A 15,857-nucleotide genomic window follows, 5' to 3' on the forward strand; every position below is an offset into this window, starting at 1 on the left:
AGGTACTTCTTCATTCAGAGAGTGGGATCAAGCTTTGGAGTTCTCTGTCCCAGAGGACTGGGAAGGATCAGTCATAGAGTTATGCAGCATGGAAACAGACCCTTCAGTCCAACTCCTCTGTGCTGGGCACCCAGTCTGACCTAGTCCCATTTACCAGCATTTGATCCATATCCCTGTAGACCCTTCCTATTCATATACCCATCCAGATACATTTTAAACATTGTAATTGTAGTCACCTCCACCACTTCCTCTGACAGCTTATTCCATACATGCACCACCTTCTGCATGAAAGAGTCATTGAGTGTGTTCAAGGCTGAGAACAACAAATTTCTACATTTGAAACGTTAAGATACACTGAGTGCAGGAAAGAGTGTCTTCCCCCTACCCCCTCACCAAAATATCGGTTTTGCTTGCCCAGGGCAGATTTTATTGCCCATCCCATTTTATTGACAAGGTGGTGGTGATGAGGTGATGAGTTACCTTCTTAAACCACTGCTGTCTATGTGGTGTCACAATGCTGTTAGGAAGTTCCACTAGGATTTTGACCCCACAGTCATAACACCACCATACTCCCAAGTCTGGATGGCATGTGTCTTACAAAGGAAGTTGCATCTCCTGCCCTGTCCTTTGGTTAGTAGTGCTCACGGGTTTAGAAGGTGCTGCCAAAAGCTTCTTAGAGAACTTTGGCAGTGCATCTTGTAGATGTTACACACTATTACTCCTATACATCAGTGATTGTGGTAATGAATCAAGTGTGTGCTGCTTTGTCCTGAATGGTGCCAAGCTCGAGTTTTGTTGGATCTACACATCCAAGCAAAAAGGGGAATCTCAGAAAGGACTGTGGTTAAATGTTATCTTGTTTGAGATGGTCATTACTTGGCTTACTCACCATACATCAGCCCGAGCTGATATATTGTCCAGGTCTTAATGCGTTTGGACGTTCTACACTGAGAAGTTGCAAATGGTGCTCAACATTGGGAAATCATCAGTGAACATCTCCACTTCTGACCTTTTGATGGGGACAGGTCTTTGGTGAAGCAGCTATGGATCCTTCAGCCCAAAATACCAGGCTGAGGAACTCTGTTGAAATTAAAGATCAGTCATGATCTCACTGAATGGCAGAGCAGGCTTGGCAGGCCGAACTACAGTATGTCATGACATTAAGAGGAGCAGAGAAAGCCCGAGAAATAATGAATACAAAGATATCAATGCCTGGGCCAATCTATAGAACTGATCATGGAAAGAAAGGATATAAGATGCAGACATCATACATTACAGTTTTACAGGTATCGGATAGGAGAACTTACATTGATTTCATAAAAAACACACCCAAGGCATTTCATATTGTATATATCAAAAACATTTATTTACATTCTGAAATGAATACAGAAATAAATTAGGTCCACAATTAACAGAGAACCAGAAAAAGGACTGACTTAATACAAGACATTTCAAGGAATAAATACAACAAACAGGCTTCTGGAGTTCAGTTTTTTTTCAATATACGGAGTGTGATAGGAACAGATTGTACCTACTCCTTAACTGTAAGAAGTCTAAACCTTCCTATGCAGCCAGCCTTGTAAAGTCAGTTGACACTGACCCCCTTCAGAAAAAAAAAATGTATGTTACAGAATTTTTCCTTGTGTATGTGTGAGACTGAGGGTGGTGGTGGCAGGGGGGGGGGGGGCGCAGGGTGGCCTGGGGGTGGGCGGGGGGGGGGGGGGGGGGGGAAAGAGTGGTTAATGGGGAAGACATTAAAAACTGTTCTCAGCTCGTCAAATCATACACTTTTACAGCTTATAAACCACTATCACTTCACTTCAACTTGAGGTTTCTGCACCCTTCCTCACAAATGCTTCCTTAAAGTAAAGTGACTGGCATATCCAAGCTAACTATCATATGACTGGACTTACGGCAACAAGACAACCATTGCATTCTGTTTTTAAGCTCCATAACCTACGTCACTATCTTGGTTTTTATGATAAGGTCACCTAGTCTCTGGCCTGTAACAAACTTCCTACAGTTCAGCTTCCAGCATTCAATACAGTCAAGTTTTGGTTATGTTAAGTGATGCCTAAAGACTCCACTGATCACACATTTTAAACTGGGGGAGGAGAAGGAGTTAGCGTGCAACATCTCCATAAAGGAGACATTTAGCCAAGGACAGGCTGGCTATGCGATGTCTGTGTGTCTCTACAATGCATTTGTATAAACAAGTGCGTTCCCACCTGACACACGAGATGAAAGGGCAAGAACATCCTGGTATTTGGAAATGGTTATGAAACCGTTACCACACAGCAGAGACACACATGCAACATCTTTCACTGGAGTCATCAAAAATTGTCAAACGGGGTGCATGTTTTATAGAGTAACTAGTCGATTTCCATTCATTTGAAACTGACTTGTCTGGAGACAAGTAAAACTTTTTAAAAACATCTACAATCCTTCAATTCACAATGAGGCTTTAAAAACACACCAATGCCTCACCATATAGTTCCTCAACAATAGCATACAGCAAATTATAAGTGAGAACTTTTGATGGTCTTCCCGGTAGTTAATAAGGCAATTCTGGAGAAACGATATTTCTAAAAATAACTTCAAGCCATCCGTAATAAAAACAGGAGTGGTATAAAGCAGGAACGTTAAATTTTTGCACCCAATTTTCCTATCCTCACCTCAATCGAGGAGAGGTACCCAATGCCTCACAAATCTCGTGGTTTTGGTACCGACAAGATACTGGGTCATTTTTGGTACGTAATCCTACCAACACAAAACACAAACAGCAGCCTGGAATTAGTGGGGCACAGTATCTTCTTTCTTCAGTCTATCTGAATTCACATTTTTTTAAAAATGGAAAATGCCCAATTGAGCAGAGTTCCAGCAGTAGCTCCGTTCTGTAACTGTTGTGAGCCTTTTCAAAAAGATAAATCTCCAGGCACAAATGAAAATCAATGATCGTGCACCTATAGTGATTGCACTTTTTGGCATGCTCGTGGCCTGACCAATGTACCGTAGCCACGCTCTGGGCCTGAATTCATCTCTCATTTCTCTTCCTCCAAAACGTCACCGGTCACTGAAATTAGTGCCTGTTTGGTAACAAATGTAAACAATTAAGTGCCAACAAAAAAAGTATTCCAGTTTCTACTGAAAAAGTTTACTGTGCATGACTGAAGAGCTGGCGTGCAACGTTGTAGAGAAACAGAGGCATACAATGGCTCAGTTGTGCCACTATTTACAAGTTAAAGCACATTGGAGGGAAGTGGCTGGGGAATAAAAGAACAGGACTCTCATTCTAGTGAGTTCATAGGTTATTTCCGATGATCGCCAACAGGTGACGTCACCTCAGCTTGAAAGGTTTACGGAAAACACCTCTTTGGCTTATTTAGCGGATGTTGATTTCCCATTCATTTTCTTTCGGATTTGCATCAGACAACCCAAGATAGACAAAAGCTCAATTTCTGGAGTACTGTTGGGTAAATTCATAAAGGCAGAAATACATATAAAACAGACACATGTGTCAGTCATAAGGTGCAGATCAAAATCAAGAATATGGGGCTCTAAAAGTGTGACTTTAATGGGATTCAATAAATGCTGAACTCTCAGGCTGTAGCAAAATCTGTATTAGAAATGGCTTTATATTTAGAGGTGGGTGCGGGCTGGGGAGAGAGAACAAAAATATCCCAACAAATCACTGAAACAAGTCATTCGAAGCCCAATTGAACTTGAATCTCTCAAATCAAAAAATTTGGACTTGCTGAACTGTACTTCATTGAATTAAGGTCAGAAGGATAACTGTGCCAACACCACCTTGAAACTAAAAACATCTGCCTTGTTTAATATCTACATTTCTTGGCTCAAAATTAAAATATTAACAATATTTTTTAAACCGGTCATTGAAAGAAAAATACTCACAGTGTATATGAGAGACGCGAGAGAGAGACAGGAGAGAGGAGAGAGAGAGAGAGAGAGAGAGAGAGAGGGAGAAATTGAATATCATTACATTTGAAAACGATTTAGTTTTGGTCACAGTTTCATCAGTCAACATTTCTGCAAGAAATTCTGATATCTGACTCTCCCCATTTAGAAGAGGAATGCGTCCTTTCCAGCTAAGGCCGCTTTTCTTAAAAATTTTAAAAAGGGATTGTGCTTGCGCCTTGGAGGTGTTTTGACCGTATCGTCAAATGTCATTAGCAGCTCCTCCAAACCAACAGGATACTGTCTGTCCCCTTTTGCTCATGTCCTAGTGCTGAATGAACGAAGTGGAAATATAGAAGAAAGTTTGGAGAAGTGGATCCCAAATTCCTTTGGTTATATGACCACTTCAACATTGCGCACTTTGTTGTATCCATTCATCAGCTGTTCGTAGTCGGGCGGATGTCCCAGTTTGCATGCCTGGAAGCCTGAACTGTTTGTGTCTGGTGTCTGCACCAAAACATCAGACTCTCCCTCGTCCACAAAGTTCTCATCCAGTGATAATTCCACCTTCTCGTCATCACTGAGAAGGTTCTGTTCATCTATGAATCTGATGTTGACATTCTCAAAGAACAACGGTGGGTGGGAGCGAGTGTCCCACAGTGAACGGTCCTCTCGGGTGATTTTATCCAGTTGGTTCTCCTGCAGAGTGTAATCTGGCTGCGAGTTTGGATCTTTGCCTTCATTTAGTGGTGCTGTCATCTCAGTGTCTTCAATAGCTGGTAAGCTGGCTGGCTCATAACAGAATCTTTTCAGGGCCACTGTTTGCCTCAACTGAACTGTTCCGAACATACCACTGCCATCGTCCTTAGTAGTGGGTTTGGCTGGGACCTCAACACCCAATAGCTTAGTGCTGCTACTCTTCAAAGTCTTTGAGCCAATCTGCTTGATGAGATCATTGTAGCTTTCTTGCTTTTTAGAAAGAAAGCGGAAGATGTTTACCTCCGTGGATTCTGAAATTTTGGAGTCTGACATTTTAGGGTTCAGAGGCTGGCTTTTTGACACGGTTACTACAGATTCCCTCATTCGTTTTCGCCGTTTCTTAATGGCTTTGTGTGCCTGGACAAACATGCTAACTTTCCAATTGAAGAAAAGGGAAATCCAAGCCAAACCCAAGTAGATCCAAAGCTCAACAAAGTATCTGTAAAGGATGTGGTAGTTGGCATTTGGGTCCACACCTATGGAACGAGAATATAATTAAAAGGTCATTTTGTAGCTACTAAACTGAAACACAAGAATAAACGTTGCAAATGAGACAAACTGAAGAAGATTATTTATGCAATTCTAATGACGCAAGTTGTTTTATTTGAGTTGTGCCAGTATCAAATTACGTTGCTCTTCACATCTTTCTGGTACCCAAAACTGGAGGGTCACACAGCTCTTGGCAAATAAAAAGGTTGAACAGCCTCGAAGGCTCCATCAATATCTCTGGTTAGGAACACCCTGATAATTACTCTCCTCCACCTCTTCTCTGCAACTAGAGGTCTCAGAATCAGGAAGTAGGTGAAGAAGGGAATGAGGAAGTGGACAGAGGTTTTCAAGAAGTCACACCACTATTTCACGCAACTGAACGTGTCTCAGGAAGACCACGGGCGGAAATTGTTTCACTCGGCTCCTATTGGCTAGGAGAAAGCAAAACCCAAGTTGAAACTGGACGAGTAGAGTGGATTTCCTCTCGACAGCCATTCTGACCTTCTCACTCAGTAACCCTAACCCAGTGCCGAATCGAGACTCCCATGCCCCCTCCAACCTCACCTATGCGACAGGATGTATCGCGTGCCTGTCATTAGTGAAGCAGTGAAAAACCTGAGGTGACCAATTTCAGGAATTGGGTCTGGTGTCCTCTTTGCCTCATCTTTCTTGCCTCTGTAGGGATGACCTGTACCTAGCTACGTAAAGTGACCTGTATTTGACCACACAAAGTGGTCCACGCCTGCGTACAAGATGACAGACAGAAGCTGAGCAAAATTAAGCAGCCTGCTCACACTGTGAAATATAATGGTACCTTCGAACAGAACCACTAGAAGGCTAGTAAAACGTAGAAACGTAGAACAGTAAAGCACAGTACAGGCCCTTCGGCCCACCATCCATATGTCCCCATCCGAGGCAGTCTGTTAAAAGGATGCCTTAGGACAGATAAATGACCAGCTCCAGCTTTATTAATGAAAGAACGATTGTCCCAGTAAATGAACTAACATTAGGCATTAGAATAAGTCCTTAAGCAGCTGCAAGGATAACAGCTGAAGTTATTTCGCAGTAAATAGTTGCCTCTTTGAAGTTACCCACAATATTAAACAATTTCTGTCAAAAATGCTCTAGTCATAGAAGTTGGTTTCAATACATAACACGAATATAATACAAGCCTTAAAAAACATTTAAGCCTAGGTGTAAAGGTTAGCTAGCCTTAGGCTTAGTTACAACCAACTGATATTTTGCTTTTACATTATGTAATTGGGGTAGTGGGAAAATAGAAGGAGTGACTGAATTTGATGAAAGGCAATACCAAATACAATGGGTAATAGAATTCGAGCTGTCCTTACAGATAAATAAGCCTGAGAAAGACCCAAAGGAGTAACAGCCATTAAATTTTTGCAATGCAAATGAATAAACTGAATGGAAAGATCCCAAGGACCAGAGATTATAATGTCTAGCTAACACAATAAGATCTTGGGAGCCTGGGGCTGTCCATTGAGGTGCCTATTATTGATTAGGTGCCTCACGGAATTGGGTGTTTGGATTAAGGGAGAAGGACAGTGAATATATTGTGGTACAATAATCAAACACAAAATGCATAAAAGTGCTGTACTTCTTTGTGAAAGCAGAGCATGTGTCATTGATCTATCCTCCGAAGGAAGATTCAGGGAAGATCCTTTGGCTCTCTCCCTACATAAACTGGTTTTGACTTGAATAAACACCTCCCACTTGCCTGATTCCTGCCTGCTTCCTGCGTCTTTGTCCCTGTCGGGAAAAACTCTCCTACAACTCTTTACCTTGGGGCTTCTATTGATCGTCACAGAGAAAAATTGCTGTGTCTCCACCCCACCTCACTGTGCAGCTGAAGCCACATGCTGGTTAGTGGGTGGGAGAGTAAGGAGTTGGTTAGTTTGTACAGCTAGCATACATCCCTTTCTTGAGGGCTGCTGAGGCAATGTAGGACAGAATACCATTTTGCCTTTTTTACAGTTCCAAACATGTGTACATTGAGCGTGTGGCCAATTAAATTGATATTGTCAACAGCAGTTCATCCTGACAATTCCTCTACAAAACAAAGGTAACTCATCAGAGTCAAGTACGACAGCATCTTTGTTTCAATAGGACTGGAGTACACTGATACTGCCTACAGTAAATAGTTTATCCTTTGTTGCTCTGTCTCGTTTGCAGGGTTCTTATCTGGAATATCAGTGTGTTTGGAGCAGGGAATCTTTGAAGTCTCTCGCACTCTGGTAGCGTACTGCTGCTGAAGTTCACAGTTAATTGAACTAATTGGCATCGCAGTCTGCTTTAAACACGTGCAGCTTATGGGTTGCGGTGACAGAGGGGGACCCTTGCAACATGCAATGCAAAGCAGACATCTACGACCAAAATGTCTTCGTACTCCAGTATCATCCCCATTTCAAACATCACATTTACATGATGCAAAAGCAGACCTCATGCCCATCAATCCAACAGGAGACAAACTATTCAGCACTGCATCCTTACCTGCCACGAAATCTCCAAACCCAATGGTGGATATTGTGATGAAAGAGTAGTACAAGCCTTCAATGTATGACCAGCCTTCAGTCACCATAAAGACAAAGGGTGGCATTACCAGATGCACCAGGACACCCCATACAATGAAAATAGCTGTGCAGGTTATCTGGGCCTTCCGCTATTAAAGGAAAGAATGGAACACATTAGGGCAAGAACAGAGACAGCACAGAATACACAAAAAGCAGCAGCCGTTACCTTCAGGATGCTTCAACATGGTTACATTCCTTATAAACACATCCCGTCCTTTTAATTTCCAATTTCAACTAATGGCTTCATGCCAAAAAAGCCAATAGTATGCCATTTACTACACACAAAATCCAATATATAGCAGTTCCACAGAGTATCTTAAAATTAAAACCTCATTTAACCTCTGCGTTTAGTTTAATTATTATTTAATCCTTGTTTATAATTCCTATTTGATGGTGCTAAGTAGAGTAGCCTTTTTAGTTACGGCTCAGTTTATAGCACATTTGTCTTAAGTCAGGAGATTGTGGGGTTCCTCTTCAGAGACATGAGGACATCATGTAGTCTGAGTCTCCGGTGTAGTTCTGAGGGACACAACACCGTCTGCAGTGCTGACTTCCTGATGAGATCAGAAGCCAAGGACTGCCCACAGTCCAACATGGATATAAAAGGAACATACAGCCTGGAGAATGGCAGGGAAGCTCCACCTCATAATCTTGACCAACCATTTATCCATCAACTAGCATCATTAAAACAGAGGATCTGATTACAACCTCAATTGCAGTCTGTGGGATCTTGCTACGTGCATCATTGGTAGCACATTAAAACAGACCACACTCAAATTAATTCGCTGGCTGCAAAGCAGATCGAGAAACCTTCTGGGCCACTGAGGACGCTACGGCAACGCAAGCATTTCTTCCCAGTCAAATTCTGTTCACACAAACAGAACACTGAAGAAGATCAAAAGGATAGTGATGAAGAGAGAGGAAACCTAGCAGTATTTTGGAAAAATGGAAGCAGCTCTTTTCACAGGTCTGTGTGGCTCAGTATCATGCAGTAAGGCTTTTTTAAAAATCTCAGTCCCTTCAAGAATGCACTGTACACACCAATTAAAAGCAAAATACTACGCATTTTGGAGATCCGAAACAAACACAAAACGCTGGAGGACTTCAGCAAGGTCTGGTAGCATCTGGTGGAGAGAGTTTACTCAAGTTCTGAAGAGTCCTGTCAGAATTGAAACGTTAACTCTGTTTCATTCTCCACAGATGCTGCCAGACCTGCGAAGTTTCGCCAGCATTTTGTGCGTGTTTGGCTCTGGCATATACATCGAGCTGACTCAGAACCTTCGCATTACTCCTGTGGAAAGCAGCTTGGAGTTTCAAGAGTCCAGAACAACGCTCCGCCTGGTTTAAAAGGTGCAATGTTTGCGACAAGCAGAGAAAAAAGGGTCCTCTTGAAATAAAAGAGAGAGAGAGCGGGGGAGGGGAGAGGAAGTGAAGCAAATATTCTTACTGGACTCATGCCTTTCCTGGTCAAGGCTTCGCCCAACTTCTTAGCTCGTCCTCCAAAAAACTTCCCCAACGCACTGATCCAGGAGAGGCAGAGCGGTGTACCAAACAGCCCATAGAAGATGCAGAATAGCCGGCCCTGTGAAGTCTTGGGTGCAATGTTTCCATAACCTGTGACCACATGCGAAGGAAGCAGAGGAGAGAAATTTTATATATATCACACACACTTTAAAAATAAAGACAAAGTGGGGTCACGTCCAAAGAGCCTGACCATGCATCGGTGACGTGCCTTACCGATCGTGGTGATGACTGTCGCAGCAAAAATAACCGCATTCGGCCAGTTCCAGTTGTTGAAGGTCCTGTTGCCGGTGATGGTGACACCTTGTCCTGCAGCCTCTTCAACAGTCTGTAAAACACAAGGTGGGGGTGAGGGGAAATTTATTAAAACCAGCTTAACTTTACAGCGCCCTCAAAGATTCAGAAGCAATACAAACACAAGCCTCTTCTTCAAAAGAGGATACAGGCACCCCCACTGCCACCCCCCTCACCTTCCCTGCTGGGACAATGCAAGGAATTATTTTTACATTACAGTACACTCAAGGCACTTCACTGTCTTGAGATGTTTCATTAGATTTACCTCTCATTTATACGTCATTATGTCACATTAAGTAAAAACAAAACACACCAAGGAGGATGAATGGAAACATATAACGCAGTTGTAAGGGTTCGACCAATTGTGTAGGTTGACCTCAGTCAAGGCACTGTGGCGGCACAATAATTGATCTCAATGTAGAGGAGGGGGAAGGAAAATTTACCACACAGCCTTGTTTTTGGTATATACAGCAACACAGGTAAGAGAAATAGGCTGCACTCCCACAGCCATGGATTATTAGCAGTCAACCTAAGGAAGAACAGGCGTAAATCATGCGTGTGGATTTAGGACCGGGCCAAGCAAGGACCCAAGGAGTATCACACAGTTAATCATCTCTGCCCCATGACTATGTGCCAGAGGTTGCGTGGCAACTATAGCACAGCAAAGGAGACCAGATCTTCATGACAGGGAGGAATAAAGTGAGAAAAGACTAGAGGGAAAAGCAAAATCAACAAGAGTTTGAAAATGGAAAAATGTAGGAAATAGGACCAAGTTACAGTAATGTTGAAAACGTCATCTTGATCAACATTGATTAAAACTACAGGTCATAAGCTGCATTCATACACAATAAACTTAGGCCTCGCCTGACGAAAAGGCACCGAAGTGGAATGGGGCAGTAAATCAAAGCTTAAGGTCAACAACAGGAGAAGGGGCCAGGACTCAAACACCATATTCTGTCTTGATTATAATTATTGGGATGGGGGTAAAAGGGACAGACAGGAAATTCAAAAATACAACGCTTAACTACAAATCAAATTTTATTCAACCAAGTACAGAAATGACTACTGTGCCTGAACACAGAACTCACTCTGAAATGGCTGAAGCTCCATACAGCGTGGAGAGTTGGTGGCATCAAATTTCAATTTGCACACACAACAAGCAGATAGATGGATGTAACAACAAGGAGGAAATTACTAGTGCACTGCAGCATCCCATAAATCTCCAAACTGTTCAACGCCATTTGCTGCTCTTCAGATACTGAAGCAGTCCATGATCAAACGCAACAATATCTGGACAATACCCAGTGTGGAGCTGGAGGAACACAGCAGGCCAGGCAGCATCAGAGGTGCAGGGAATCTGATGTTTCGGGTCAGGGTCCTTCTTCAGAAGCTTTCCTGCTCCTCTGATGCTGCCTGGCCTGCTGTGTTCCTCCAGCTCTCCACACTGTGTTATCTGTGACTTCAGCATCGGCAGTTCTTACTATCTCTGGATAATATCCAGGCTTGGTTTGGCAAGTGGCAGGTGACATTCATGCCAAATAAATGCCAGGCAATCACCATCTCCAATTTGCCTCTGAACCTGGGCCTCCCAGTGCAGGGGTAAAATCCACTTGCTGTAGAGGTGTGTAACAACATCTCCAAACAGGTTGTTTTGAAAAATAAGGCTAAATAAAAATTTATTCTGTACGATTTCTGTGGCTCTTGAGGGATAGGGAGACCCCGGAGGCCCAGGTTCAAGCCCTACCAGAGGTGCATATTACACCTCCAAAAAGGTTGATTAGAAATTACCCAGTCATACCTTTCATGTCCTCATAACAAAAACATTACCTCAAAATAGGCAGAAGAAGAGAAAAACAAGCAGAGGCACACCAATGCAGACTCAGCAGCATGCAAGACAAGTTTGTTTTTGTTTTTGAACTGGAAAAGTCACCAAGACTTCATATTAGAAATCATTATCATCCGAATCAGTGGCAGTGCCAGTGGTACATTCCAAAGAGCAAGAAAGATAATTAAATCTTGACAGTTGACATCAGAGATTTAGTTGAATACGTTAGTGAGCAAAGCTCAGAAAAAAACAGGAGGCTGCCTTGTATGTCTGTGCAACTTGTAAACATTAATTTGGAATAGCACTTTGCTGCTAATTCAGCAGATGATCATTACAAAGTCAGCAAAACAATTTTGAAACTTGGCTCTTTGGGTGAACGTTCAGCCGGTTTGCACAGTTGGCTGGCTCTGTCAGCTTTCCAACTGATCTCCCGTCGGTCTCCAGAAACCATAAAACAACGTACGCTTAAGACTGAGATAGATAGGTTCTTGATCATCAAGGGTTATAGGGAGAAAGCAGGAGAATGGGGTTGAGGAATTCATCAGCCGTGATCAGATGGTGGAGCACACTCGATGGGCCGAATGGCCTAATTTCTGCTCCTTTGTCTTATGGTATGTTTTGAACACAGCGAAAGGACAACAGCATATTCAAAAACAGTGGTCTGCTACCTATTTGAAACACTGATCCAGTGCACTCCCCCAACCACACCTCCGCCCGCACCCCCCCCACACCTCCGCCCGCACCCCCACACCCCCCCCACCCCAGCCACTAGCACTCTACTCCCAACTCAAAATGTCACCCCTGAATGCCAGGGTTGTGAAACTCACTCACTGCTTGGCCTATTGCAGTCAATTAAGAAAAATATTAAAATTTGGTCAGTGGCGGCTATCACCAAATGATGAATAGCCCACAAGGTGTAGGGGGCGGACTGGGTCTGCCTACAGGCCTCTAGGCCATTAGCTTGTAAACATCATACAGGTCTCAAGTACAGTATATGACAATGGCAGTAATCCGTCTTCCTGGATCTCTCCCTGGGGCGGTGGTGCCCAGCCTTTTCACTGTCAAGGCACGCTGCAATGAGACAAGCAATTCCGACAACCCACCCAGTTCATTCATACTGCACGTGGGATATCAGATGTCTACACAAGAACAGCTCTCGGGGCTTGTGCAGTCAATAGAGGTGCCTGATGTCAGCTGTTACTGCTGTCAATAGCAGGCGCTGAGGCTCCAGAGGAGATCAGAAGCACAGACATAGGCTCAACACTCAGCACTGCTTTCCAAAAGCTTCATGGCACATGTCACGCCTAGTCACAGCAAGTTGCCAGGAGTGAACCACTGAATTAAGGAAGGAATCACTCAAAGGTATTTCCCACCACCACCCCCCCCCCCCCCCCCACCACTTACTTTCACTTCCCCACTCCTCACGCCAAAAACTCCACCCACAAGCCAGCCCCCGCAGAAACTTAACCAGCAGTCAAACCAAAGATCTGCCGCTGAAACAAGATGGCAAAAAGGTGGCCCAATGGTTAGCACTGCTGCCTCGCAGCACCACGGACCTGGGTTCGATTCCAGCCTCGGGAGACTGCCTGTGCAGAGTTTGTATGTTCTCCCAGCGTCTGCATGGGTTTCCAACTTTTGGCCATGCTAAATTGCCCATAGTGACCAGGGACGTGTAGACTAGGTGAGTTAGCCATAGGACATGTGGGGTAAAGGGGCTGGTTTTAGGTGGGATGTTCTTCAGAGGGTTGGTGCAGACTCGCTATGCCAAATGCCTTGCCTCCACACTGTACGGATTTTATGACATAACTGGGGTAAGGCTCTGATTTGCTACATTATTACTGATTACTCCAATAACCCAGATGGTGGACAAACATAGAGCAACAGGGGGCCTAACCAGTTAACACTTTCCATACACTCCAGTTATCTCTTCCCAAACAACCATACACAATGCTGTTAGTCCCCTTCTATTAAGTATTGCGCACACTGGCCTGCAAACACCATATTTTCACTCTGGTATGATTGCAAAGTATTTACGAGTTGGTACAGTGCAAACCACTTTGAAAAGGTGTTTATTTTGGAAGTGTTAGAAGAATAGTCTACTGATTACTTGACTTTGGCAAAAGAATTTGAATGCAGCCAATGCTTACTGCACACCTCAAGCCTTCTGGAGATGTAAAGTGTACTGAAACATGTTGGCCAAGGATGTTTTACAAGCTCACCCAAAGGCTAATTAAATGTAAATTTATTCAAATAAAAGACATGGCACTCAGAGATAATAGGAACTGCAGATGCTGGAGAATCCAAGATAACAAAGTGTGAAGCTGGATGAACACAGCAGGCCAAGCAGTATCTGATGAAGGGTCTAGGCCCGAAACGTCAGCTTTTGTGCTCCTGAGATGCTGCTTGGCCTGCTGTGTTCATCCAGCCTCACATTTTATTATCTCAGGAGCACCGTCGGCTTTTGTGCTCCTGAGATGCTGCTTGGCCTGCTGTGCTCATCCAGCTTCACACTTTGTTATCTTACAAAAGACATGGCACTGTTGTCTATAAAGCACTAAAAAAAAGACAGAGACAAAGAGAGGTAGTGAGGTCAGGAATGGTGTTCCTGCTAAGCTGAATGGATATGTGGCGTCCAAATGCACTAAACTGTGTCTAACAAGTTAAAAGAAATCCACAGGCCTAATCTTACTTAAAGACAGAAAAGCTAAATTTTAAAAGAGAACATTGGCCATGAGTTTCATTATCGTCCAATGTTTGAAGACACACCCTGTAAAATTAGCTTTTGGAGGAGTTACACACAATCTTATCAACAGAAGCAATTAGTGGAAATAAAGTGTACAAGATCCTTCACTAGAAAATGAAAGAAAACATTTTCTTCCAGGGCTATCACAATCACAAGATCCACAGAGCTCAGCAAAATAGTTGATGATAACATTTTCCAATACAGCTGAACAGTAAGCTCAAAAGTATCTGTTAAAGTGGTTGCAAGACAGAAAAAATGCACCCAGGACATTGATTGCTACAACAGAAAGAAAGAATAGTTGCCATCCTAGGAGGGCCAATTTAAAAATAGGTCTGAAAGATCACTTCCGCCAATCCAACTTTGTGACTATAGTTAGTTACACTGCATTTTGCAAAAATATAGCGGTATGGCTTGGGTTTAAAAAAACTACAGAACAAGAATGCGTGACTGACAAATACGACACACGCATTGTTGTTAATTAACCCCGCTTATAAACATAAAAGTGTACAGAAGGTTCTTCCTTTCCTGTCCATCTGTGGGTCTGTTTATCTACATGATAGCAGCTCGTACACACCATTTTGACTGGGAGAGTCAGCACGAGAAAGGTTTACAGTTGCAAGCAAGTGGTGTGGCACAAGACATGGCTCAAATGGAAATTGTTACTTTAAGGAAAATAACAAAGAAAGGGGGCTAGATCCGATACAGTAACTGAATGGCCATGGCTTTCAAAACGATTTGGTGCATTTAGAAATGCACCTATCTTAAAAAATATTGACCACATCCACACAAGCAGGCTTGATAGTAGCTACCCTTTAGAAAATGATGGCCACTGGATATCTTAAGTGACCCACAGCCCATTAAGGACATTTGATGTGTTTTTATTATATTTAATCATGGGACATCTAAGCATCACTGGCTAGGCCAGCATTTATTTCCCATCCCTGACTGCCTAGAGGGCAGTTAAGTGCCAACCACATTGCTGTGGGTCTGGAGTCACATGTAGGCCAGTCCAGATAAGGATGGCAGTTTCCTTCCCTAAAGGGTATTAGTGAGCCAGATGGGGATCTTTTTTCTGACAATTAGCAACTGTTTGGTAGTCATGATGAGATTGTTAATGCCAGATTTTTGTTGAATTCAAAGTTCACTATCTGCCACGGCAGGATTCGGAACATTACCTGGGTCTCTGAATAACCATGTGATATTATCTCTAGATCACTGCCTCCTGTTAACAAGGTTGAAATGTGACAAGCCAATCTTCTGCTATTTAGGGGAACTAGTTCAGCAATAATGACAGTGACCGGTTGATTTATTTGTCCCTTGTTGATCAAGGGACAGCGTAGATCTATCTGCTCTTCAAAGCAGTACCACTGCATCTTTAGCACCCTCTTAAATGGATGGATGTGGCCTTGGATCCCTAAGTTATCTGGAAGAGCAGCACTGTGCAACGTCAACCTTGAATTCTGTGTTCGAGTCAGAGGCGCAAGTACTGATATCTGAGCCAAAAGTCACACTCAAAAAGGTGCTGATGAACCAGCTTATTTCAGTAGTGGGGCTTGGAGTGGTGGAAGAATTTTATCATGTCACTTGGCACAGGAATTCTGCCCACTTGGTTCCAAGGAAGAAAGCCCCAATGGGATTAAGAGCTTGTTAAATATTCTGTAGCCGTGATCATAATGGCACTTAGCTGGTTAAACTCAAATTGTTCTCGCACACACACCTGAAG

General features: G+C 43.2%; 1 protein-coding gene across 3 annotated transcripts in view; it reads right to left on the reverse strand.

Annotated features, from left to right (window-relative positions):
• Nucleotides 1-1,727: 1,727 nt before the first annotated feature.
• kcnk5a (potassium channel, subfamily K, member 5a) overlaps nucleotides 1,728-15,857 on the reverse strand; it is a 35,328-nt gene continuing 21,198 nt past the window's right edge. For all 3 annotated transcript variants that reach the window (XM_048531970.2, XM_048531971.2, XM_059645170.1), the window contains 4 exons: nucleotides 9,489-9,600; nucleotides 9,199-9,365; nucleotides 7,672-7,840; nucleotides 1,728-5,150 (listed from right to left, as the gene is read on the reverse strand). In XM_048531970.2, coding sequence (XP_048387927.1) covers nucleotides 4,309-5,150; nucleotides 7,672-7,840; nucleotides 9,199-9,365; nucleotides 9,489-9,600 — 1,290 coding nt within the window. In that variant the 3' untranslated portion in view covers nucleotides 1,728-4,308. The remainder of the gene's footprint in view (nucleotides 5,151-7,671; nucleotides 7,841-9,198; nucleotides 9,366-9,488; nucleotides 9,601-15,857) is intronic.

Source organism: Stegostoma tigrinum, chromosome 4, assembly GCF_030684315.1.
Source record: "Stegostoma tigrinum isolate sSteTig4 chromosome 4, sSteTig4.hap1, whole genome shotgun sequence".
NCBI lineage: Eukaryota > Metazoa > Chordata > Chondrichthyes > Orectolobiformes > Stegostomatidae > Stegostoma > Stegostoma tigrinum.